The following is a 23,460-nucleotide window of genomic DNA, read 5'->3' as shown; positions in this document are numbered from 1 at the left end:
CACACACTATAGTAGCGCTTTAAATGAAACAGCAACTATAATCTTAAAAATAAATAAACAAATCATATGAGGTAGGAATTATTATATATTATCCATTTGGCAGAAAGAAAATCAGTTAGGAAAATTGTCCAAAACCTTTTTTTTTTTTTTTTCAGTTCTTCAGTGGCTGACTCAGCACTTATTCAGTATCCTTATACTGAATAAGGATAGCAACCAAAGATTGAGACTTATAAAATAATCATCATCTTAGCAATAATAATTAGTAATTTGAAATGATGTGCTAGGTACTATAAATACATCATTTCACTAATCCTCTCTCTACCTAAAAAATATTATTTGTGCAAGCATGGTGGTGTACTCCTGTAATTCTAGTGGCTCCAGAGGCTGAGGCAGGAGGATTGCAAATTCAAAGACAGTCTCAGCAGTTTAGCAAGGTCCTAAGCAACTTAGGAAGACCCCATCTCAAAAAAAAAAAAAAAAAATTAAAAGGCTAGGGATGTGGCTCAGTGGTTAAGCGTTCCTGAGTTCAATCCCTGGTACCAGAAAAATAAATATTATTTACTCAAATTTACAGATAAAGGTGGGGGAGGGGTTAGTGGTACAGCATAAGCACAAGGCCCTGGATTTCACTCCAGCACCAAAAAATAAATAAAACAAAAGGAAAAAAAAGAAAGAAAAAAAAATAGGGAAACTAGCCTAGAGTCACAGGGCTAGTCAGGATTTAAATCCCCATTTGTCTAAACACAAAGCTGGGCTAGACTATAACAAATGCACCACTGTGGTATATAATGACCATTATAGGGGAGGCTGTACATGTATGTGGACAGGGATATAAGGGAGCTCTTCTGTATAGCTCCTAAATGAAAATAATTTTTTTTTTTACCTTGAAAAAATGTACTTACTCTGTTTGATGAACTGGAAACAACAGGAAACCTCATTTCACAACTTGATTTATGTGAGCCACCATTTTTCCAGGACGACCCCGTATTTGGAGTCTCTGAATGCTCTGAGATCTGAGAGAACACAGGTGTAGATTTCTTACTGTCAGGTGTATTTTTATCAGAGACAGTTTGTTGAAAGTTATTGTTCAAAGGAGAAGAGAACAGGGACCCATCCCAAGCAGAATTATTGGGGCTGATCTCTTCAGATTCAGTGCAAAGTTCACTCTCATTAGGGTTAAGACCATCTTCTCTCATCCCTTCCTCAAGGGAAGAGGGTTTTTCAGTATCTTTGGATGAATCAATCTTGTCCTTATCAAGCACAGGATCACAAACTGATGGATTAAATGGTGCAACAACAGTTACTTTTATAAGATTCTTTTCTAGTACAAATCGTCTGTTTAACGGTTTAGTAGGAATTGGTCCATGACCAACTGATGTACTTAGCTGAGGTAGTTTGAAGAGGCCAGGAGTCTCAGCTACTGGTCTCAAGTTGTACAATGAATTTTTTTCTTGGGGAGTTTCAAGTAGAACTTGACTCCCTTTCCCTCCATTTTCAACATGCCTGCCATCATCTTTACACAATCTTTCTTCCAAAGAAAAGTGCTCATCTGATGGGTCATCATCCTTCAAAAGCTCATCAATCTCTTCCTCAGTGTAATTGAAATTGTCATCATCTTCTTCTCCATCAGACAGCTCCAGCAAGGAATCATCCAATTCATCCTCATCCAAGGAACCCCAAGAAAATGGGGCAGTGTCTTTAGGCAAGAAAGAGGTGCCAGAAGACTGTTCTGAAGGTACTAGTGAGCACGTCATATCTGGAAAAATAAAAGTAAGTCTCACTAAGGAATAGGAAATTCTTCAAGCCAACTTTAACCCACTATACATCAGAGTGGCATCCTAATATTTCAATTTCTTTGCCCTGAGACTTATAACAAGATAACTAATTTTAAGATATTTAACCTTACCAGAATTGTGGAAATACATATTAGAATAATTTTTCTTATCAAATGGTAAAAATAAAGAACAGGATACTCTGGATTGATGAAGATGTGAAGAAACAAGCACTCACACACTATCACCAAGGGTATAAATTAGCACAATAATTTGTGAAGAGTAATTTGGTAATACCATTTGACCGAGCAATTTCACTTCTGGACATTTATTTTACAGAAGCACCTATTACAAATGCACATGAAAACATATACAAGGCTATTCAAAGTAGTGTTTTTCAAAGTAGCCAAGTTTGGAGGTAACTTTAATGTCCATCAACAGAAACATTCAGTAAAACCATGGGCATTCACACTAGAATATTTTTCAACTATTTAAAGACACATGAAGTAAACCATTATGTATTATCATGGAAAGATATCTATAAAATACAAACAATACATATATATATATACACACACACACACACACACACACACACACATACATATAAGATGTTTGAACATTCAATTTATACTTTTAAAAAAAGTATTACTCTTAAAATTTAAAAAAAGGGAGAGGGGACATAATTAGATAAATAACTGTCTTCCATACTGTGTGGAGCTGCTGGAGCAATCTCTGCCTCTGCCACGAGACCAAATGGAAAAAGGTTTCAGCTCCTGCTAGCTGTTCCTTTCAGGAGACTTGTCAAAATGATTGACTCCCACCTTCCTGCAGGCACAAAGAAAATTAAAGGATCTTCTCATCACTTTCAACTCTGCTAATTACGAAGTCAACTGTATTATGCTTCAAGGTGTTCCATCTATTAATTTTGATCTTGATTTTTTTAAATACCACAAAGTTGAATTTTTTTTTTGAGTCAAGAACATCAAAGAAAAACCTTTAGAGAAAAAAATTATGCAACTAAGAACTAGTTTTGTTCCTCCCAACAATTTGCACTTTCTTAAGACTATGATTTGCTTTAGTAGGATGAATACTGGCTTGGGAATCCAAAGACCTGGATTATAGTACTGGTCCTGTCATTAACCAGATCCAACCAATTAGCCATTTTACCATTTTGATTATAAAATGGGAAGGGATGGAGAAAGGGGTATGGGGCAATGTCTAAGAGTCCACCAAACTCTAATATATTAATCACAACCCCCAAAAAACTAATAAACTAATTTTCATTATATATAAAATACAAAGAAAAGATCTGCAAACACAAAATCAATGACTATTATAACCTGCAGAGAGACAGAGGTAAGTTAAGTGAAGTCTTCTGTCTGTATCATTTTTACAATTCTACTTGAATATTTATTTGTATAATTAAAACCTAGTTTACAAACAGCTCACGATAGACTTAATCTGTAATTGTCCAGGTTGGAAAGGTGACTAAAACGCTGGTATTTTAAGAAGAAATGCTCAACACTGAACTCAATAATTAGAAATTCCTTGTAGCTTTTTTTTGGGGGGTGGGGGGCAGTACTGGGGATTGCACTCAGGGCACTCAACCACTGAGCCATATCCCCAGCCCTATTTTGTAGTTTATTTAGAGACAGGGTCTCATTTAGTTGCTTAGCGCCTTGCTTTTGCTAAGACTGGCTTTGAAATCATGATCCTCCTGCCTCAGCCTCTCGAGCCACTGGGATTACAGGTGTGCACCACCAGGCAGGCCCTTACAGCTTTTTAACTATAAAGTTTCCTCTATTCCACTACCCTCCCTAACCACACCTTGAGTTTTAGCTTCAGTTCATACATTGTTTCAGAAAACATTGTCTGAGCTTCAGTCATCACATAGCACTGAGTTACATGGTATATCTTTATGTGATTTCCAAGAAATAAATTATGGTTCCCACCCTCCAGGAATTTATATAATCTATGCTACAGAGACAGCACTAAAAATTAAGTACCATTATGAGACTACAAAATGGTATGAACAATAAAGTACTAGAAAGAGGTAGTATTTAAACTTAGAGCCACTTATACTTTTTATTTTACCAATATCGCAGCATTTGTGGATAGGTGGGGAGTAGCTCAATGGTAGAGCTCACAGTTACTAGGCCCTGGGTTCAATCCCTAGCACCAAACAAAACAAAAGCAAAAACAAAACCCAACAATTATTGTGACAAGAGTTCCAGGCACTAATCCCCCCAAAACCAAAGGCCAAATATTCTCTCTGATACGCAGATGCTAACACACAATAAGGAAGGGGGAATAGAAGTTCCCTGGATTAGACAAAAGGGGGGGGGGTATGGGAATAGGGAAGACAGAATGAGTTGGACATACTTTTTCTAGGTTCATATATGAATACATTACCAGTGTAACTCCACATTATGTACAACCACAAGAATGGGAAGTTATATTTCATGTACCTATGTCAAAATACCTTCTACTGTCATGTATAACTAAAAAGAAAAAATAAGAGTTCCAGGCATTTAAAACAGGTACCTCTATGAAGAAAAAAGTTAATTTCTTGACCTAGTAACTTATTTTATAAAGTAATTTATTTTGGCAGCACTATGAAAAGTTTATTTTTAGAAAAATTTTAAAGAAACTTCATGATTAGCAATAAAAAGCATAATACACACTAGAATAACCAAGGGAACTATAATTTATTTGTCCTTGTTCAGTGTTAAATTTTGTTGAAAATTAACTTTCTTTTTTTTTTAAATTTTAAATTGTTGATAGATCTTTATTCTATTTATTTATTTATATGTGGTGCTGAGAATTGAACCCAGTGCCTCACACATGCCAGGTGAGTGCGCTACTGCTGAGCCTCAGCCCCAGCCCCCAAAATTAACTTTCTAAATTGAAAAACTGAATAAACTTTTTAACTGCAATACAAAGAAACATATTGTAAAAGAAACAATCAGAACATAAGAGCATTGCATTAAGAGTTTTTTTTTGTTTTGTTTGGCACTGTAGATCGATCTCAGGAGCACTTTACCAATGAGCTACATCCCGAAACCTTTTCATTTTATTTATTTATTTTTATTTTTTGAGGTATGGTCTAAATTGCTGAGGTTCTCACCAAATTGCTGAGGCTAGCCCAACTTGCCATCCTCCAGCTTCAGCCTCCCAACTGCTGGGATTATAGGCACGTGCCACTGCACCCAGCTATTAAGTAATTTAAAAACAAGTTTCCTGAATGTATGGGGGAGTAAAGGAACAAGTTTTAATAAACAACTCTTAAGTAATATAACAACAACAACAAAAAAACAACTTTGTGATTGTCAAGCACAAATATTACTGGGATTAAGTAGCTACATTTCTTAGAAGCCCTTTCTGAGTCACTCATCTCAACCCCCCCAAAAAGTCTACTCCAAGTGCTTGCTTGGCAAAGTGGAGTGTTCCATAGATTTTCACTCTTGGAAATGAAAGTTCAGAGGCATTAAGTAATTTAACCAACTATGCATTGTCAATAAAGCTAGAACATGGATCTAACTAAGGTCTAATTCCACAGGCAATGTTTTTTTCTACCACTTCGTGATAAGACTTGCCAAGGATCTATCAGCAAATAGCAGAGCTAGAATCCAAACTCAGATCTTCTAAATTCAATAGACTTTTTATCCTCCTGCCTTAGTCTCCTGAGCCATTGAGATTACAGGTATACGCCACCACGCATAGCTAAATTCAGTAAACTCTCTAATAAAACTATGGAATATGTGAAAACTGAAGAGGGCTTTTGGCTTTCTAAAAAAAAATAAGATGCCTTATCAGATGAAATGGAAAAACAAGACACTGCCAAACATCACTGCCAAGTACTGTAATTATCAGTTCCTATGTCACACAACATCCAAAGGCACAGAGCTGGCTCTTCAGAACTTTTCACAGAATGTTACAAACAGCAAAACAATGCAAAACAATGCCATATATACACATGAAGAGATTTTTTTTTTCTTCTTTGTGGTACTAAGGATTGAACACTGGGGTGCTCTGCCACTGAGCTACATCCTTATCCTCACCTCACCTTTTTAAAAAATGTTTTAAGTTTTTAGTAGTTACTTCCATAGTAGTACCCATCCCTTTTTGTTTTTGAGACAGGGTCTCTAAGTTTTGAGTCTGGCCTCAAAGTTGCAATCCTCCTGCCTCAGCCTCCAGAGCAGCTGGGATTATAGGTGTGCACCAACATGAGAGATAATTTTTAACTTGCACAAATCATTCTCTTCAAAATTTTATTTGTTCATTTACCAAAATTATTATTATTACTGAAAATTTAAAACATATATACAAGTAACATAATGAACTCCCACATATCCATCACGGTCCCAGTAGTTATTAACCAAAGGTAATCATGTCCTATCTACTTCCCCCTTTACCAGATTACTGAATTAAATCCCAGGCATCACATCATTCCATCTATAAACAAGAAGTCCTTATAAAATATCTGGTTCAAATTTCCAATTATCCTCGTCATATTTTTCTAAAATTGGTGGGGGGGGGTGGGAGGAAGCTGGGCACGGTAGCACATGCCAAATAATCCAAGCAGCTCTGGAGGTAGGAGGATCTCAAGTTCAAAGCCAGCCTCAGCAACTTAGTGAGGCCCTATCTCTAAAACATAAAAAAGGGCTGGGGATAGGGTTCAGTGGCTAAGCACCTCTGAGTTCAATCTCTGATACAAAACAAACATCAGCATCCAAATAAGGTCTACACAATGCAACTGACCGAGTATTTTAATTTATAGATTCCCCTTCTTTTTCTCCCTTCAATTTATTTGCTAAAGAAATACTACATGTGCATGAATGCATACACGTATCAAAAAATTATAAAAATATGGATGGGAATAAGAAACACCAAATTCAGCATAGTGTTTATCTCTGGTGGTGGGGAAGGAGGAGGAAAGGCAAGGTGAGATGAGCAGCTTCAGTTTTATCACTAATGCTTCGCTTTTAAAAAGAGAATTAAAAAGCCAGGCACAGTGATATATACCTATAGTCCCAACTACTAGCGAGGATAAGGCAGGAGGATTGCAAGTTCAAAGCCAACTTGGGCAACCTGGCAAGACCCTGTCTCAAATTAAAAATTAAAAAGGGCTGGAGATGTAGTTTGGTGGTAGAGTTTCTATGGGTTCAATCTCCAGTACAACAAAGGGGGAAAAAAAACCAAAAACCCAGTAACAAGGGCTGAGGATGTGGCTCAGTGGTAAAGTGCTTGCTTAACAGACAGGCCTAGGCTTGATCCCTAGCATCAAAAAACAATAACAAGAGCCTGGCCCACACACACCTGTAATCCCAGTGGCTAAGAAGACTGAGGCAGGAGGATTTTAAGTTCAACGCCAGCCTCAGCAAAAGTGAGGTGCTAAGCAACTCAATGAGATCCTGTCTCCAAAAAAGGTCTGTACATGTGACATAGTGGTCAAATGCCCCGAGTTAAGTCCATGGTACCTCCTTCCCCCAAACAGAAAGACCTGAAACAAATATAGCAATATAAGATATAGCTGGATGGTGAGCATAATGGTATTCATTATTATGTTACTTCCTGTTTTTATATGCTTAAAGTATTTAATTGGGCTGGGGTTGTAGCTCAATGGTAGAGTGCTTGCCTAGCACAGGTGAGGCCCTGGGTTCAATCCTCAGTACCACATAAAGATAAATAAATAAAATAAAGGTATTGTGTCCATCTACAACTATAAAAACAATTTAAAAAAAGTATTTAATTAAAAGCTTTTTAAAAAATATAAAAAAGGGCTGGGGATAGGGCTCAGTGGCTGGGCATGATGGGGCAAGCCTGTAATCCCAGCTATCCAGGAGCATCACAAATCCAAGGGAAACCTAGGTAACTTTGCAAAACCCTGTCTCAGACAAATAAAATTTTAAAAAGGGCTGGGGATATAGCTCAGTGATAGAGCATTTGCTTAGTAAAAGAGGTCCTAGATTTGATCCCCATTACCACAAAAATAAACAAATATTTCACAGTATAAAACCTACCTCAAAGGATTATTGCAAGGATTAGATGAGATGCAAACATAAAGCACTTAGCACACTACAGGCACAATCTAAGAGATAAATAAATGGTGGTTATCATTTCATCCCACCACCATCTCCCTTGAAAAGATTAAAGAAAAGCATAGGAATGGTAAGAAAAAGAGTACTACATTGATAGTGAAAGGGCCTGGGGATAAGTCCCCTAGACCCTGCTGATTTAGAAATTATCAGTATTATCTATTAACCCAGCATTCAAACCATATTACCACTAAAAACCAGACAGAATGGAGATCTGAAATATAAGGCAAGTTCTGCGAATTAATGGTCACTGAAATACATCATATAGGGGTATGGACTAAATATTCAGAGACTTCAGCAACTCTCAATATCTCTGAACCTAAATATAGAGGAACACTTGAAAAAAAGGGATATTCACTGTTAACAAGGATCAACTTCATCCTTGAAGATCAACTGAAGGGATGTTTACAAAAGCACTTTAAAATCTAAAAACCTCATGCCAATGAAAGTTGACTTCAATGAATCTGCAAGGGAGGAAACCTTCAGATAAAACTGGAGCTCTTAAGGTGAAGTTCCACAAGACAGCTTTATACTTCTGCCTGCCATTCTACCACCTTTCTTACTATCTTCCTGGTAACCTCCACTTAAAATATAGGGGCTCCTTTATTTTTTAAAGTAAAGAATATTTTTCCCATTTCCCAAATCTATCTTTTAATTCTGCTCCCCATCCCTGTGTGACCCTATTCTGTCCTTCCACATCTCTCTCACCTGTCCACCCCCTTCTTCACACTTCAGTGTACCACCCCCTCTCTCTGTTCTGTAACCTCCTGGTAGCAACCTCAGAAACTGGTTCCCTATCTATTTTTACCTTACCTCAGAAAACCTATTGCCTTGGAGCACAAAGCCTTCTTCAGGCCACTAAAACTGCAACCAGATGCAACCCCACATCCTCTTTCAAGGCTCTAAAACCAAAACCATTACCAAACTGTGTCTGACAGGCAGGGCCAAAACCAAGAATTATTTCCAAAGAAGAGGACTTCCCATTATTTAGCCTTTGATTTGCAACCTGTACTAAATGCAATACACGTGAAACACAAAGCACAAAAGGCTTTTTTATCACTCATAAAACGGGCCCAATATTTTTTTAAAAATCAAAGAGAACTGAAATTATCTGTAAGAATTCTGCAATTCTCTTTGAGATAACTAGAAACACTGTAGAATGGACAAACCACCCAGGGCTGGAAACTTCTGCTTCAGGTAACATTTCACTACATCAGGATGCCAAGACTCTCCTCCAAAATGGGCATAGAAAGCAGGGACTACTAACTGTAGCAACGGGTTTCTATTTAAGAAGAAAAATGTTTTTTAAAACAATTTTTAAACAGGTGTGCTAAATACACAAAAACAATGCAGATCAGTTTAGGGAAGCTAGCAGGCAACTCAGTGATTTCTTGGTCCTCTCCAGAGCTCACTCTGCAATGCCAACTGCTTTCCCTCTACCTATTCATTGAAGACCAGGAGGAAGAATGGCACAAGTCTACCTTTCCGAGGATACAGCCTGGCCTCCCCCCGCCGCCCCCGGCTCTCCAGAAATCTCATCGGCCGCGAGGCGGCGCCGCGCTACCGGTTGGTCTTTTACGCTTCCCTCTCCCCTCTCCCCTCCCCAGAGGAGTCGAAGAATTCCCGCCTCCCCGTGGAAGGAGGGAGAAACGCGGGCTTTCTCCCCGCCCTTCCCCCAGCAGGGGCAAAATCAGCCCCTCCGCAGGCCGGGGCGGTGCACCCTCACTCCCTAGGGACCACCGCCCATAGCCACACCTCGGCTGACCTCAGTTCCCTCTCCCGGAGGGGTGGGCAATCCTCTTCCTCCCGCACCCGCCCCGCGCCTCCGAAAGTCCGCGATCCTCTATCTCCCGAGTAACACCCTCCCGCCGGGCGGGCAAGGGGCAGAGGCATCCCCCACCCACCTCCACGCCACTGCCCCCTCCCCCACCGGGCAGGGACAGCGGCCATCGCTCATGCCTCTCAGCTGACCAGAAAGCCTCCCTTTTCCTCAGCAGGGTGAGGGGCGTCGCTCGCCCACCAACGTGGAGGTGGGGGGCAGGGATATTCTCCCGCCACCACCTCAGGAGCGAGAACTAGCCCTTCTCCCAGCAGAGCGAGGGCCTCCCTGTCCTTCAAGGGGGCGGGCAGTGTGCGCGACCCCTGGAGAAGCAACAGGCGCCCCCAACCCCCGCCCAGCCGACGAACGGCCGACCCTTCGTCCCTCCCGCTCTTCACCTCCGGAAGCCGGGCCAAAGCCTGGGCGAACGACTGCGCCTCACTCCGCCCCCTGCGCCATTTTATCGCCCCCTCCCCGACCTCCCCCACCCCGAGGCTGCCTGGCCAACGCCAGGGGGAGGGCAAATAAGCAGTGATTGGCAAGAAACCGCCCCGCCTCTGAGAGGGTTGCACCCCGCGCAAACGCCGCAATCCCGCCCTCCGTACCTCCTACCCTCCCTGCTGGCTCCGCCCCTTCCCGTTTCATCGACTCACTCGACTCTCCTTTGCTCCAGACTCTCCCGGATAAGGCTAGGCGGAGAAGGGGCCAGGCAGAGAAAGCCGAGCGACGAGCTCAGCTGATGCAACCTGGCGGGACTCTCGTGACAGTTCCCGGCACGCGGCCGCGGAAGCGACGAAGGAAAAGACGCGGGTGCCTGCCGAGCGCGGGAAGCAGGGGTGACGGAGCCATGGGGGACGCTCCAAGTCCTGAAGAAAAGCTGCATCTGATCACCCGGAACCTGCAGGTCAGGCCTCGGGGTTGGAATGCGCAGTCCTGGGTCCAGTTATCCTGAGCCCCACTGTAGGGTAGGCTAGTAACTGTGTGGGGCAGGGAATCTCCGCACCGCTGCAACCCTGAGTAGCTACAGCCCTCGCTAATGATCGGTCCGGCAGTCAAGCAGCCATTCTCTGGATGCCACTGAAATCGCCGTGGATTCATCTCTTGGGTGTTGGAGCTGGGCTTTGAATCCTAGATTCCCATCGCACCCACGCTATTATGTGCCAGGCGTGGTGCTACGAGCCAGGAATATGTTAGGGCACTGCCCTCCAGAGCTGGCCTGGAGAGATCGGACCTTAATGACCCATAACCTAAACCATTACAGTTTGGAGTACTGAAAGCACTGGGTTATTACACTAAGAAAAGGGAAGGCTTCCACGAGAAAGTGATCTTTAAACTCCCCCTGAAGGAGTGGGTCACTCCTTAATTCCACAAATGTTCCTACTTTCACCAGGAACTCTAGGGATAGGACTTAAACAGAAGAATGGAAAAATGGGGAGAAAAGCATTTCAGATGGAAGAGTATTGTCAAGATCCGGAAGAGGGGCCGGGTTGTGGCTCAGCAGTAGTGCGCTCTCCTAGCACATGTGAGGTCCAGGGTTCAATCCTCAGCACCACATAAAAATAAGTAAATAAAATAAAGGTATTGTGTCCAACTGCAACTAAAAAATAAATATTAAAAAATGTTTAAAAAAAAAAAAAAGATCCAGAGGAGAGAAAGAACCTTGTGGTTCAGAGAGAAAACTAATTTGGCTGAAGTGAACAAAGTGCTGCTCAGAACACTTAATATTTATGGCATTCATTTTCTTGCCTTCCTTCAGGCCTCTGACTGTTGTCACCTTATTAGAAAAGCCTTTCTTTGCGGGGCAGGGTATTTGGAATTGAACCCAAGGCCTTGGGCTTGCCAGGCAAGTGAATTACCACTGAGTTACACCCCTAACCCTTTTTAAATTTTACTTTGAGACAGGGTCTTGCTAAATTGCTCAGGCTGGTCTTGAACTTGTGATCATCCTGCCTCAGCATCTGGAGTGTCTGGGCCACCTGCCCCAGCTAGGAAGGCCTTTTTTGAGCACTTAATTGAAATAATAATTTCCTTGCCACCAGAACTGTCTCCCCTATCTGCAGATTTTCAATTATTATTCCTAGATAGCACTTATCACCATCTGATATACATTTTATGTTTATTTATTTAGGAGAAGTAGGCAGGTACCAATTCATGAGGGTCTTGTAAGCTTTATTCTGCAAGCCCAGTTTAAAACTGGGCTTTGGGATGAGGCTGTAGCTCAGTAGTAGAGTGCTTGCCTTGTACATAGGGTTCAATCCCCAGCACCATAAAAAAAAAAAAAAAATTTCCTGGTCACTAAGTGCAGTGGTATATCATAGCTTGTTTTTTTCTTTTTAATCCTTTTTATGATACAATTCAAATACTATAAAAGTTGCCCCTTTACAGTGTACAATTCAGTGCATTTTTGTTGTGTACCATGACCACTATCTAATTGCAGAACATTTTCATATTCCCACTAGGGAATATGAAAACTTGTACCATTGGGAGCTGGGGTGGTGGCTCAGTGGTGGTGTGCTTGTCTAGCATGTGTGAGGCACTGGGTTTGATTCTCAGGACCACATATAAATAAACAAAGGTCCATTGAAAACTAAAAACTATTTAAAAAAAAAACTTGTACCAATAGCAATCACCACTATCATCCCTCCCTCCAGCTCTAAAGGAAACACTGATCTACTTTCTGTTCCTACGTATTTGTATATTCTGGACATTTCTTTTAACTGAAATTTGTGCTTCTTTCATTTAGCATAGGTTTGTCCAAGTTGTTATATCTATCAGAACTTCACTCCTTTTATTACTGAATTTACACTGTATGGACATACCAGATTGTGTTTAGCCATTCATCAGTTGATAGGCATTTGGATTGTTTTGTGCACAACTTGAACTTGACTCAAGATTTTTGCATGCTTCCCCTTGCCAAATCCTATGTTTCTTAACCTCTCTTCATAAAAGAGTGCTTGTTAGGGACATAAGATACATAAAGCCTATGGAATTGACTCTCTCAGGTTGTACAGGCCAATTGAAACCTTTCCTTGGGTGATGAGAATCCTCCAAGTGTCTAGATAGTCAGGAGCTCCGGAGGATGCAGGATCAGCTGCCAACTGACAGCTTGGAGCACAGGATTTTAACAGTTCCTAGTAATAGATGATTTAAACTAGCAAAACAGTTTTTGTCTCTTACAGTCGTGTTTCTCCCCTGCCCCCATACTGGGGATTAAGCCCAGTGGTGCTTTACCACTGGCTACATCCCCAGCCCTTTTTATTTCTCATTTTGGGACAGGGTCTTGATGAATTGCAGAAGCTGTCCTGAAACTTGCAGTCCTCCTGCCTCAGCCTCCCAAGTCACTGGGATTACAGGCAATTACAGGCCACCACACCCAGCAGTCTGTCATGGTTTCTGACAGTCTCCCCAAACCTTCCCTTGAGAAACACTGAAAACTCTTTAATCTGGGGCGTACTGGCATATTAGGATTTTACCAGTATTGTTTAGGGCAAAAGAAAATCAAGGTTTTAAACAAAGCTAAGCATAGTGGCAGGCAACTGTAGTCTTAACTACTTGGGAGGTTTGGGAGTTGTTAGCTCATGAGTAGTAATTGAAACAACTAAAGGGGATAAACTAGGGGGACTGTAGAGTAAGAAAGAAAAGTCTAGAGCCTCAAGGATTGTTAGTATTTAATGATTAGGAAGAAGAGGATCATCCAGAAAAGATGGAAACTAAGAAAATAAAATAAAATAAGGAAGTCAAAAGTATAAAGTGTTGCAGGGAGGGAGTGGAGACTGAAAAGTATTCATTGAAGTTAAGAGACCTGGAGGGGGCTAGGGAGTGGCTCAGAGGTAGAGCGTTTGCCTAGCATGAGTGAAGCACTGGGTTCGATCCTCAGCATCACATAAAAATAAAAAAATAAAGGTATTGTGTCCACCTACAATTAAAAAGTAAATGTTTTAAAAAATAAAAAAGAGACCTGGAGGTCCTCTGTGATCTTTGCAAGAGTATGTGTAATACAGTATGAAACTTGCACGGGAATGGGAGATGAAGAAGGGGAGACCAAAAGAGAACTACTTTAAGAAGTTGGCTATGAAAGGAAGGAGAGTGAGTTAGAAGTAGCTGGAGGGGCTGGAGATGTGGCTCAGCGGTAGCGCGCTCGCCTGGCATGCGTGCGGCCCGGGTTCGATCCCCAGCACCACATACCAACAAAGATGTTGTGTCCGCCGAGAACTAAAAAATAAAATATTAAAAATTCTCTCTCTCTCTCTCTCTCTCTCTCTCTCTCTCTCTCTCTCTCTTTACAAAAAAAAAAAAAAAAAAAGAAGTAGCTGGAGGGGGAGATGTAGAGACATGCTCCCACCCCCTTGTATCAATGTTATTTCATAGGAGAGCCACTAATAACAGAACCTGCTTAGGGTGGTTCTCAGCTGGGCCTCCCGGGACACGTCTTTGCTTTCCTTGTCTCAGAAAACGATGAGCAAGGCCGAGCACCAGCATTAAATCAGTTCTTTCTTGCTTCCACAACAGGAGGTTCTGGGGGAAGAGAAGCTGAAGGAGATACTGAAGGAGCGAGAACTTAAAGTTTACTGGGGAACAGCAACGACAGGCAAGCCACATGTAGCTTATTTTGTGCCCATGTCGAAGATTGCTGACTTCTTAAAGGCAGGATGTGAGGTAAGAATCCATGGTATCAGCTAAGTAGTTTCCTTCAGGGAATGATAAAAAGAGATTAACAAGAATGAGGGAGGGGAAGGTGGGGGGAGATGGTTTGGAGATAATGGACAAAAATCACATTTTGGTGATCCTTATGCTTTATGGCTAGGTAACAATTCTGTTTGCGGACCTTCACGCATACCTGGATAACATGAAAGCCCCATGGGAACTTCTAGAACTCCGAACTGGTTACTATGAGAATGTGATCAAGGCAATGCTGGAGAGCATTGGCGTGCCCTTGGAGAAGCTCAAGTTTGTCAAAGGCACTGATTACCAACTCAGCAAGTAAGTGCTTAATTACTCATGCTCCTCCTGGCTCTGGTGCTTCTAGCTAATTACAGACCTGTGGAGTCTAGGCATTCTGTAAGTTTGGATTAGAAGCTATATGGCAGTACCTGTTAAGAACCATTAAAAAAAAAAAAGGTCGGGCTAGGGATGTGGCTCAAGTGGTAACACGCTCACCTGGCATGCGTGAGGTGCTGGGTTCGATCCTCAGCACCATATAAAAATAAAATAAAGATGTTGTGTCCGCCGAAAACTGAAAAAATGAATATTAAAAAATTCTCTCTCTCTCTTTAAAAAACAAACAAAAAAATGTGTGTTCTTTGTCCTCTTAATTCATCCATCAAAAATGAGCCAACTAGCTGTGCATGCCTGTGATCCTAGCGGCTTGGGAGGCTAAGACAGAGGGATCTTGAATTCAAAGCCAGCCTCAGCAACATCAGGGCGCTAAGCAACTCAGTGAGATCCTGTCTCTAAATAAGCTACAAAATAAGGCTGGGGATGTGGCTCAGGGGTTGAGTGCCCTGAGTTCAATCCCCAGTACAACATAGTGAGACCCTATCTCAAAATATTTAAAAAGTAGGTGATGGTGAGCTAGGGTTGTAGCCCATTAGTAAAGCACCCTTGTGTTCAATCCCCCTGTAAAATAAATAAACGAATGAATAAATAAATAACCTGGGTTCAGCCCTCCCCGCAATAAAACAAATAAATAAGAGAAAGAAAGGAAGAATGAACCAACAAACCAGTAAATACCTGGGTACTGTTCTCCTTGCTGGAGATACAAATGTAACATAACAAAGTTGCAGAACTTACAGCGTGTGGGAGAGGGATAGTAAGTGATCATCCTCCCTTTCTCATCCAGCCTCAGCAAATAATGATAAAAAGCAATGTGAAAGAGATTGCACACATTTCTCACCTCCCCAACCATTCTTATTGCTTGTTTGTCAATTATATTCATATTTGGGCTGGGGTTGTGGCTCAGTGATAGAGCGCTTGCCTAGCATGTGTAAGGTACTGGGTTCAATTCTTACCACCACATAAAAAAATAAATAAAGATATTGTGTCCATCTACAGCTAAAATATTTTTTTAATTATATTTGTGATATTAGCATATATATAATTTTGTATGTTTTTTGTTTGTTTTCTGGGGATTGAACTGAGTGAGGGTCTCACACATGCTAGGCAAGCACTCTACCACTGAGCTACGTCTCCAGCCCCCTAATTTAAATTGTCTAAGACCTCTAAAATAAGTCTTTATAGTCTACATAGCATAGGTCACTCTGCTAGGCATATTTGCATTGAAACTCTCAAAACAACCTTTTAAGGTAAGCATACTATTACTATTATCAGTGAAATAAATTCAGATTTAACTTTCCCAAGTTTACACACATAATAAGTAAATGAGTTAGGATGTGAACCCAGATCTTTTGCTTACCTGTAATTTATCATTTTTAAATTTACCATTTCTTGCTTACTTGTAATTTACTTGTAAATTATCATTTTACTTCTAATATATAATTTTCTTTATTATTTTCCACTGTTGGACATTTAGAGTTTTGAAAAAAGAATATAAACACCTTCATATAAACAGATCTTTAATCCTCTAGTCTCTGTAGAGTGCCTGAGATTTAATTCTTGTTTTGTTTTTTGTAGTACTGGGGATTGAACTTGGGTCTTACCACTGAAATATACACACACACAAACAGAGAGAGCAAGAGATCAAGTGTGTTTATATATGTGTATATATGTATATAAATTGTGTGTGTTTGTGTAGATGGTGATAGGTGCTAAAAAGCAGGCAAAAGGTGGGTAGTTCTTGGACAGTAGGAGTTACTTTCTTTTTAAGTAGAACAGCTAGGAGAAACCACTCTGAAAATATTAGGCAGAAACCTGAAGAAGATAAGGGAACAAATCATAGAAATATGTATTAAGTTCATACCATCTGCCAAACTCTATTCTAGACCCTGGAGTTATAACCATGAATAACACAGCCAAGGTTTTTATTCTCCTAAGACTTAATAAAATTTGGGTATGGGAAGGTAGGATGAATAAATAAGCTATCTTGTTTCAAGTCACTTGATCTTTTTTTATGTACAAAAGTGACTTTAAAGAAAGATGGCTTTGTAGTACACACTTCACACTTCTGTTCCAAGCACAGCAGTGATAGGTGAAAGGACATAGTCCAGTTCAAAAACCAACTAAACATTTCCGTGGGAAGAGAAACAAAACTGAAATGTAAATTGGTGAGTTGGATTGAAGTTACAGGTCTGCCTGTGTTCCATTTCACAAACTAGCATTGTTTATAAGCCCAGCAATGAGGGCAAACCAAGCTTACTGTGTGAACCAGAGAATAGAGTAGGGCTTTTCCCCTTTTTCCATTCCCATACCTACCTTCAAGGAAGGTAGAACCTGGAATAGGAGCATCACTAGCAACTCACCTGGGTCTTTAGGGATTTCCATCAAGTTTCAGGCCTATGGAGACTTGACATACCAAGAATTAAACCAAGCTGCCCACCATTTACGTGTTATGTCCTAATATTACCAAAATGACAAGCTCTAACATATCAAGAAATAGTATCTACTTAAAAAGAAAAGAAATTTATTATAAGACAGATGCAGGAATGAAACATGAATATATAAATATAAAAAGAACCATTTAGGGGCTGGGGTTTGTGGCTCAGTGGTAGACCGCTCACCTCGTGTGTGGGAGGCCCTGGGTTTGATCCTCAGCACCACATAAAATAAATAAATAAAAACAGAGGTATAAAAAAGATTTGTTTAAAAAAAAAAAAAGAACCATTTACAAACCTCAATTTCAGTCTTTAGAGAAAAAAAAAACGAACTTGAAATACACAGGATCAACTGTAGACTTAATTAATGAGTAAATCTGTGAAGTTCACACAGAATGCATCCCAGAGACATGGGCAGAAAAAAAAAAACATAGAGTGATTAAGATGCAAATAAGGACTTTCTTTTCTAGCAGTCTTGTAGACCAATTACTATGACCTACCTTTCTGCCAAAAACAACTAAAAATGCCAGACAACCTGGGCGGGGGGTGGGGGGTGCGGCTACCAGGGATTGAACTCAGGGGCACTTGACCACTGAGCAATATCCGCAGCCCTATTTTGTATTTTATTTAGAGATAGTGTCTCACTGAGTTACTTGGTGCCTCGCTGTTGCTAAGGCTGGCTTTGAACTCATGATCCTCCTGCCTCAACCTCCAGAGAACAAGCAAAAGTGAGAATACAAAGAGATACTGTACTTCAGTTGACCATACAGTCAGCCCTTCAGGTCCACAAATTCAGCCAACCTCAGATCCGAAGTAGGCTTTTGTTCTTGTCATTATTGCCTGACTGATAAAATATGACAACTACTTCTGTAGCATTTACATTGTATAGTCATCCCTCAGTGTCTGCAGGTAATTGGTTGTAGAACTTCCCCTGGATACCAAAATCTACAAAAGCATAGATCCTTTATATAAAATGATATATATAACCAAGGCACATCCTCCTGTATACTTTAAATCATTTCTAAACTGATTATAATATCTAATACAAGGAAATGACATATAAATACTTGTTATATGATATTGTTTAGGGAGTGATGACAGAAAAATAAAAGTACATGTTCAATAAAAAAGCAGTATTTTTTTCCAAATATATTTGATTTGCAGTTGATCAAGTACACAGATGTGAGACCCATCTCACATCTGGGTCTTGGAGGGCTGACTGTATTAGATATTATAAGTAATTTACAAATGGCTTAAACTTTATGAGTGAATGTGCAGAGGTTATATGCAGATATTATGCCATTTTATATCAGGGAGGGACTTGAGCATCTGTTCCTTTGGTATCCACAGGAGTCCAGAGACCTGTCCCCTGCAACAGTTACCCAGGAACAAAATAAATATTAACTAATGTATAACATGCCATTGTTTATAAGGTAATCTAAATTGCAAAGGTGTTAAATGTTTTTAAAAAAAAATACCTCTTAGCCAGATGTGGTGGTACACACCTATAATCCCAGTGATTCTGGATGCTGAAGCAGGAGGATTATAAATTTGAGGACAGCCTCAAGTACGTGAGGCCCTACGCAACTTAGCAAGACCCTGTCTCAAAATTTTAAAAGGGGGCTCAGTGGTTAAGCATTCTTGGGTTCAATCTCATGTGAAAAAAAAAAAAAAAAAAAGTCTTTTAGAATTTCAACTGATAAGTACTCACATCTTGAGAGAGCGCTTATGATCTCAGGACGGGAATACTTAAGACACTCGATAATGCCAGGCAGAGTTACCCATACCTTGTAATGTAAGCAATTTGGGAGGATTACAGGTTGAAGGGCAGCCTCAGCAACTTAGTATGACCCTATCTCAAAATAAAAAATAAAAAGGATTCAAGTGCTTTAGTACCAAAAAGTCAAGTCACAGGCTGGGAAGTGTGGCTCAGTGGTAGAGTGTGCTTTTTGCATGCATGAGGCACTGGGTTCAAAACCAAGCACCAAAAAAAAAAAGAGAGAGAGAGAGAAAGTTAAGCTACAAACTAGGACAAGATATAACACAGATAATATCCAATATTATGTTTCAAATTTACAGTCAGTTGTTTTTAAAAATGTGTCAATCCAGTAGAAAAAGACTTAAGTAGGCATTTATTTCTCAGATGTTAATGATCAATAAGCATATGCAAAGAATAATAACTTCCTTGGATAGTACTCAAAGAAATGTCGATTAAAACTATAGTAAGAAATCATTCCATACTCACCAATTAGCAAAGATTTAAAATAATGATGATATTAAACTGAAATTGATAAAAACCACATGGGAAATAGTTTGGCATTAGCCCACTGAAGTTCAAGATGCAAATTCCCTGTGATAGAGATTCTAGGGCATATATTTAAAACTTCTACATGTATACTGGAATATACAGACAAGGATATTTATAACACATTGTTTAGGGATATAAATGGAAAACTAGAAAGAAACACCAAGTTCAGGATAATGGTTACTCTGAAGAAGGAGGAGGAGGAGAAAGATTCTAAAGGGTGCTCAATATTTTCAGAAGTAATTGTTAGATCTTTTTGCTTAAGTTTGTGTTTTGTTTTGTTTTGTTTGTACCAGGGATTGAACCCAGGGTCACTTAACCACTGAGCCACATCACCAGCCCTATTTTGTATTTTATTTAGAGACAGGGTCTCAGTGAGTTACTCAGGGCCTTGCTGAATTGCTGAGACTAGTCTTGTGATCCTCCTGCCTCAGCCTCCCAAGCCATTGGGATTTCAGGTGTGCACCACCATGCCCAGCTTTAGAACACTTTGTTTAAACTGGATGTTGTTTATATTGTTCAAAAGGCATGGGAGAAAGAATTCCAGAAGAAAGGTAGAGGGGAATGGCAGAGAAGCAGTATGTCATGGATTATAACAATGTTTTCTGGAGGCAAAGTAAAAATTTAAGCCTTTTTTTCAAAAGGAAAAACAAGCTGGTGTAGTGGCAGAAGCCTGAAATCCCAGTGACTCAGGAGGCTAAGACAGGAGGATCTCAAGTTTGAGGCCAGCCTGGGCAATTTAGTGAGATCCTGCCTCAAAATTAAATAAGAAGGGCTGGGGATATAGCTCAGAGGTCAAGTGCTCCTGAGTTTAATCTCTGGTCCTAGGGAGTGGAAGACAGGAAAAACGTAACAATAAAGTAATGTTTTGGATGAGCAGGCAATCTCTTACATTTTAGAAACTACCCGGTAGAGCTCTCTTCAAAGCTTAAGATTAAGAGAGGGGCTGGGGATGTGGCTCAAGCGGTGGCGTGCTCGCCTGGCATGCGTGCGGCCCAGGTTCGATCCTCAGCACCACATACCGGCAAAGGATGTTGTGTCAGCCGAGAACTAAAAATAAATAAATATTTTAAAAAAAAATTCTCTCTCTCTCTCTCTCTCTCTCTCTCTCTCTCTCTCTCTCTCTCTCCCTTCACTCTCTCTAAAAAAAAAAAAAAAAAAAAAAAAAGATTAAGAGAGATATCCTGGGAAACTGAGACCTACGTTCAGTTTTATGATTGTCCCCTCTTTTCCTCTTCAGAGAGTACACATTGGATGTGTACAGACTGTCCTCTGTGGTCACACAGCATGATGCCAAGAAAGCTGGAGCTGAGGTCGTAAAGCAGGTGGAGCATCCTTTGCTGAGTGGTCTGTTGTACCCTGGACTACAGGTACTTAAGAGAAATAGAGTGGCCCCAGTGATCTTTCTGCTCTCTTTCTTTCTTTTGAAGCTGGGTATTGAACTCATGTCCTTATTTATACATGATAGGCAAGTGCTGTACCTCTCCCAGCTACTTTATGCTCTGTTTCTAATGATGAACACCAACTTCTATCAACATCAGTAAACCAGTGAACTTGCTGTTCCTTCACCAACTTCTAGGACTTCCTTCTTGTCTGTCCCCCTCCCCACATCGCTGGCTTCCTGGAACATTCTTTTACTTCTTCAGTTGTAAGTCCTCTTCCTGTCTGTCCTATAAGACATTGCTTATCTCACACATCATCTTTATCTCTTAATCAGAGCAAAAAAAGTTCAGAGAGATGTGTGAAAATAAATTTTAGACATGATCCTATTTTTCAGTAAAGAAAACAATTACATCACATTTCATGGGTGTTTGTATATCTTTGAGTTAGGAGAAAGATAGAAAAATACACCAAGCAAGCAGATGATACTGTTTATCTCAGGAAGGTGGGATAAAAATTAAAATATACTTAACTATATCTCTGGGAAAAGAAAATGAAGTCTCCTCTTGTCATCTCATACAGTTCTTTGTCAGCATTAAATCTGAAGACATACTATATCAGCCCTATCTAATATGGTAACCTCTAGTCTTAGTTACATGGAGCTATTAAAATTAAGTTAATTAAACTAAAGTTTTATCCAGGTGAGGTGGCATACACCCCTGTAGTCCCAGCTACTCAGGAAGCTGACATAGGAGGGTCACTTGAGTTCAAGAGGTTGAGGGTATCCTGGGCAACACAGTAAGTCCTCGTCACAAAAAAAATAGTTAAAATTTGTTCTTTAGTTACATTGATGTACGCTGTACATTCAGTGGATATTCCTTAAAGAGGAAAGAAGGGATAGCCATAGACTATCCTGGACAATTCTGGAAGCCACATGTGGCTGTTGGCTACTATCAGCTCAGATATGAAACATATTCATCATCCTGAAGGTTCTATTGGACAGTACTGTTTTAGATTGTCCCTGTTTATTCAACCTTCTTTTACTCTCTCTTCCTTTCTATCCTCAGCCTGTCATGCACCAAATTTTATTAGTTCTGCTTCTTAAAAACTCTTAAATTAGGGACTGGAGTTGTGGCTCAGTGACAGAGTGCTCACCTAGTATAGGTGAAGCACTGGGTTTGAGCCTCAGCCCCATATAAAAATAAATAAATTTAAATAAAGTCATTGTGCCCACCTACAACTAAAAAATATCCCCAAAAATAAAAATAAAAACTTAAATTAGCTGGGTGTAATGGCACACACACATGAAATCCCAATGGTTTGGGAGGCTGAGGCAGGAGGATCGTGAGTTCAAAGCCAGCCTCAGCAACTTAGCAAGACCCTGTCTCAAAAAATAAAATGGGGGGCTAGGGATGTGGCTCAAGCGGTAGCGCGCTCGCCTGGCATGCGTGCGGCCCGGGTTCGATCCTCAGCACCACATACCAACAAAGATGTTGTGTCCGCCGAGAACTAAAAAAAAATAAATATTAAAAAATTCTCTCTCTCTCTCTCACTCTCCTCTCTCTAAAAAAATAAAATAAATAAATAAATAAAATGGGCTGGGGAAATGGCTCAGTGGTTAAATGCTCCTGGGTTTAATCCCTAGTAACAAAAGAAAAAGAAAGAAACCCTCTTAAGTTCATTCTTGCTACTGGTGTGATCTTTTTACTGATCTGGTCATGTTTTTCTTCACCCTGAAACCATTCAGTGGCCAGTTAGCACTAAGCACGGTAGCATGACACTTCAAGGTCCTTACCTACTTTTCTAACCTCTTCACTCACTATTTCCCACATTCCTTGAAGTGCATTTGCAGACTGAATCATTCACAATTTCCCCTGAAACTTCACACCTATGCCTCCTTGCACATTCTATTTCCTCTTCATGGTAAAAAACATCTTTGTGTTTTTTAAAGCCAAGCTCAGCCCACGTCTGATTCTAGGAAGCTTTCCCCACACCCGTTTGAGAGAGGTGATGGTGCCTTCCTTTGTGTTGGCACTGCTCCCACATGAACATCTAGGCTAGCTCTTAAACGCTGAAGTGGTTGTTTACATGTCTCTCCCCAAGTGGGTAATTGGCCTTCTTGAAAGGAGTCTGGTTCTGATTCTTCTCTGCATTTGCAGAGCTGGCACCAAGCCTATAATATTTTAACAGTCATTGTTCCTTTTTTTCTTAACTTTTTTTTTTTTTACTTATTTATTTATTGTAGTTGTAGATGGACAGCATACCTTTATTTTATTTATTTTTATGCAGTGCTGAGGATTGAACCCAGTGCCTTGTACATGCTAGGCTAGCACGCTGCCACTAAGCTACAGCCCCAGCCCAACTATTCCTTTAATAGTACAGTCTTAAGTATTTTCCAAGCTCTTACAGGATTTTTTTTTGTGTGTGTGTGTGTTCTGGAGATTGAGACCAGGGCCAGGGCCTCTTGTATGCTAAGCACACACTACCACTGAGCTATAAGCCCAGCCCAAGGACTCTTCTTGCCAGGAGAGGCAGTATTGGACTTGAACCCAGGGATGCTCTACTCCTCAGCTACATCCCCAGCCCTTTTTATTTT

At 40.4% G+C, this 23,460-nt stretch overlaps 2 protein-coding genes across 5 annotated transcripts in view; one reads left to right on the top strand and one right to left on the bottom strand.

Moving 5' to 3' along the window:
* S100pbp (S100P binding protein) overlaps positions 1-10,156 on the bottom strand; it is a 41,627-nt gene extending 31,471 nt beyond the window's left edge. For 2 of the 4 annotated variants that reach the window (XM_026406802.2, XM_026406805.1), the window contains exons 1-3: positions 10,091-10,156; positions 2,484-2,600; positions 903-1,756 (exon numbers count right to left, since the gene is read on the bottom strand). In XM_026406802.2, coding sequence (XP_026262587.1) covers positions 903-1,754 — 852 coding nt within the window. In that variant the 5' untranslated portion in view covers positions 1,755-1,756; positions 2,484-2,600; positions 10,091-10,156. Of the gene's footprint in view, positions 1-902; positions 1,757-2,483; positions 2,601-7,798; positions 7,878-10,090 lie in introns of those variants that run through there. The other 2 variants (XM_026406803.2, XM_026406804.2) reach the window with 2 other exon arrangements.
* Positions 10,157-10,369: 213 nt separating this feature from the next.
* Positions 10,370-23,460, top strand: part of Yars1 (tyrosyl-tRNA synthetase 1) — a 30,633-nt gene continuing 17,542 nt past the window's right edge. The window contains exons 1-4 of the mRNA XM_026406801.2: positions 10,370-10,596; positions 14,202-14,348; positions 14,497-14,672; positions 20,725-20,854. Coding sequence (XP_026262586.2) covers positions 10,432-10,596; positions 14,202-14,348; positions 14,497-14,672; positions 20,725-20,854 — 618 coding nt within the window. The 5' untranslated portion in view covers positions 10,370-10,431. The remainder of the gene's footprint in view (positions 10,597-14,201; positions 14,349-14,496; positions 14,673-20,724; positions 20,855-23,460) is intronic.

The sequence above is a fragment of the Urocitellus parryii genome, chromosome 11 (assembly GCF_045843805.1).
Source record: "Urocitellus parryii isolate mUroPar1 chromosome 11, mUroPar1.hap1, whole genome shotgun sequence".
Classification (NCBI taxonomy): Eukaryota; Metazoa; Chordata; class Mammalia; order Rodentia; family Sciuridae; genus Urocitellus; species Urocitellus parryii.
The sequence above is the reverse complement of the archived record's forward strand: the minus strand, read 5'-3'. Positions and strand labels throughout refer to the sequence as shown.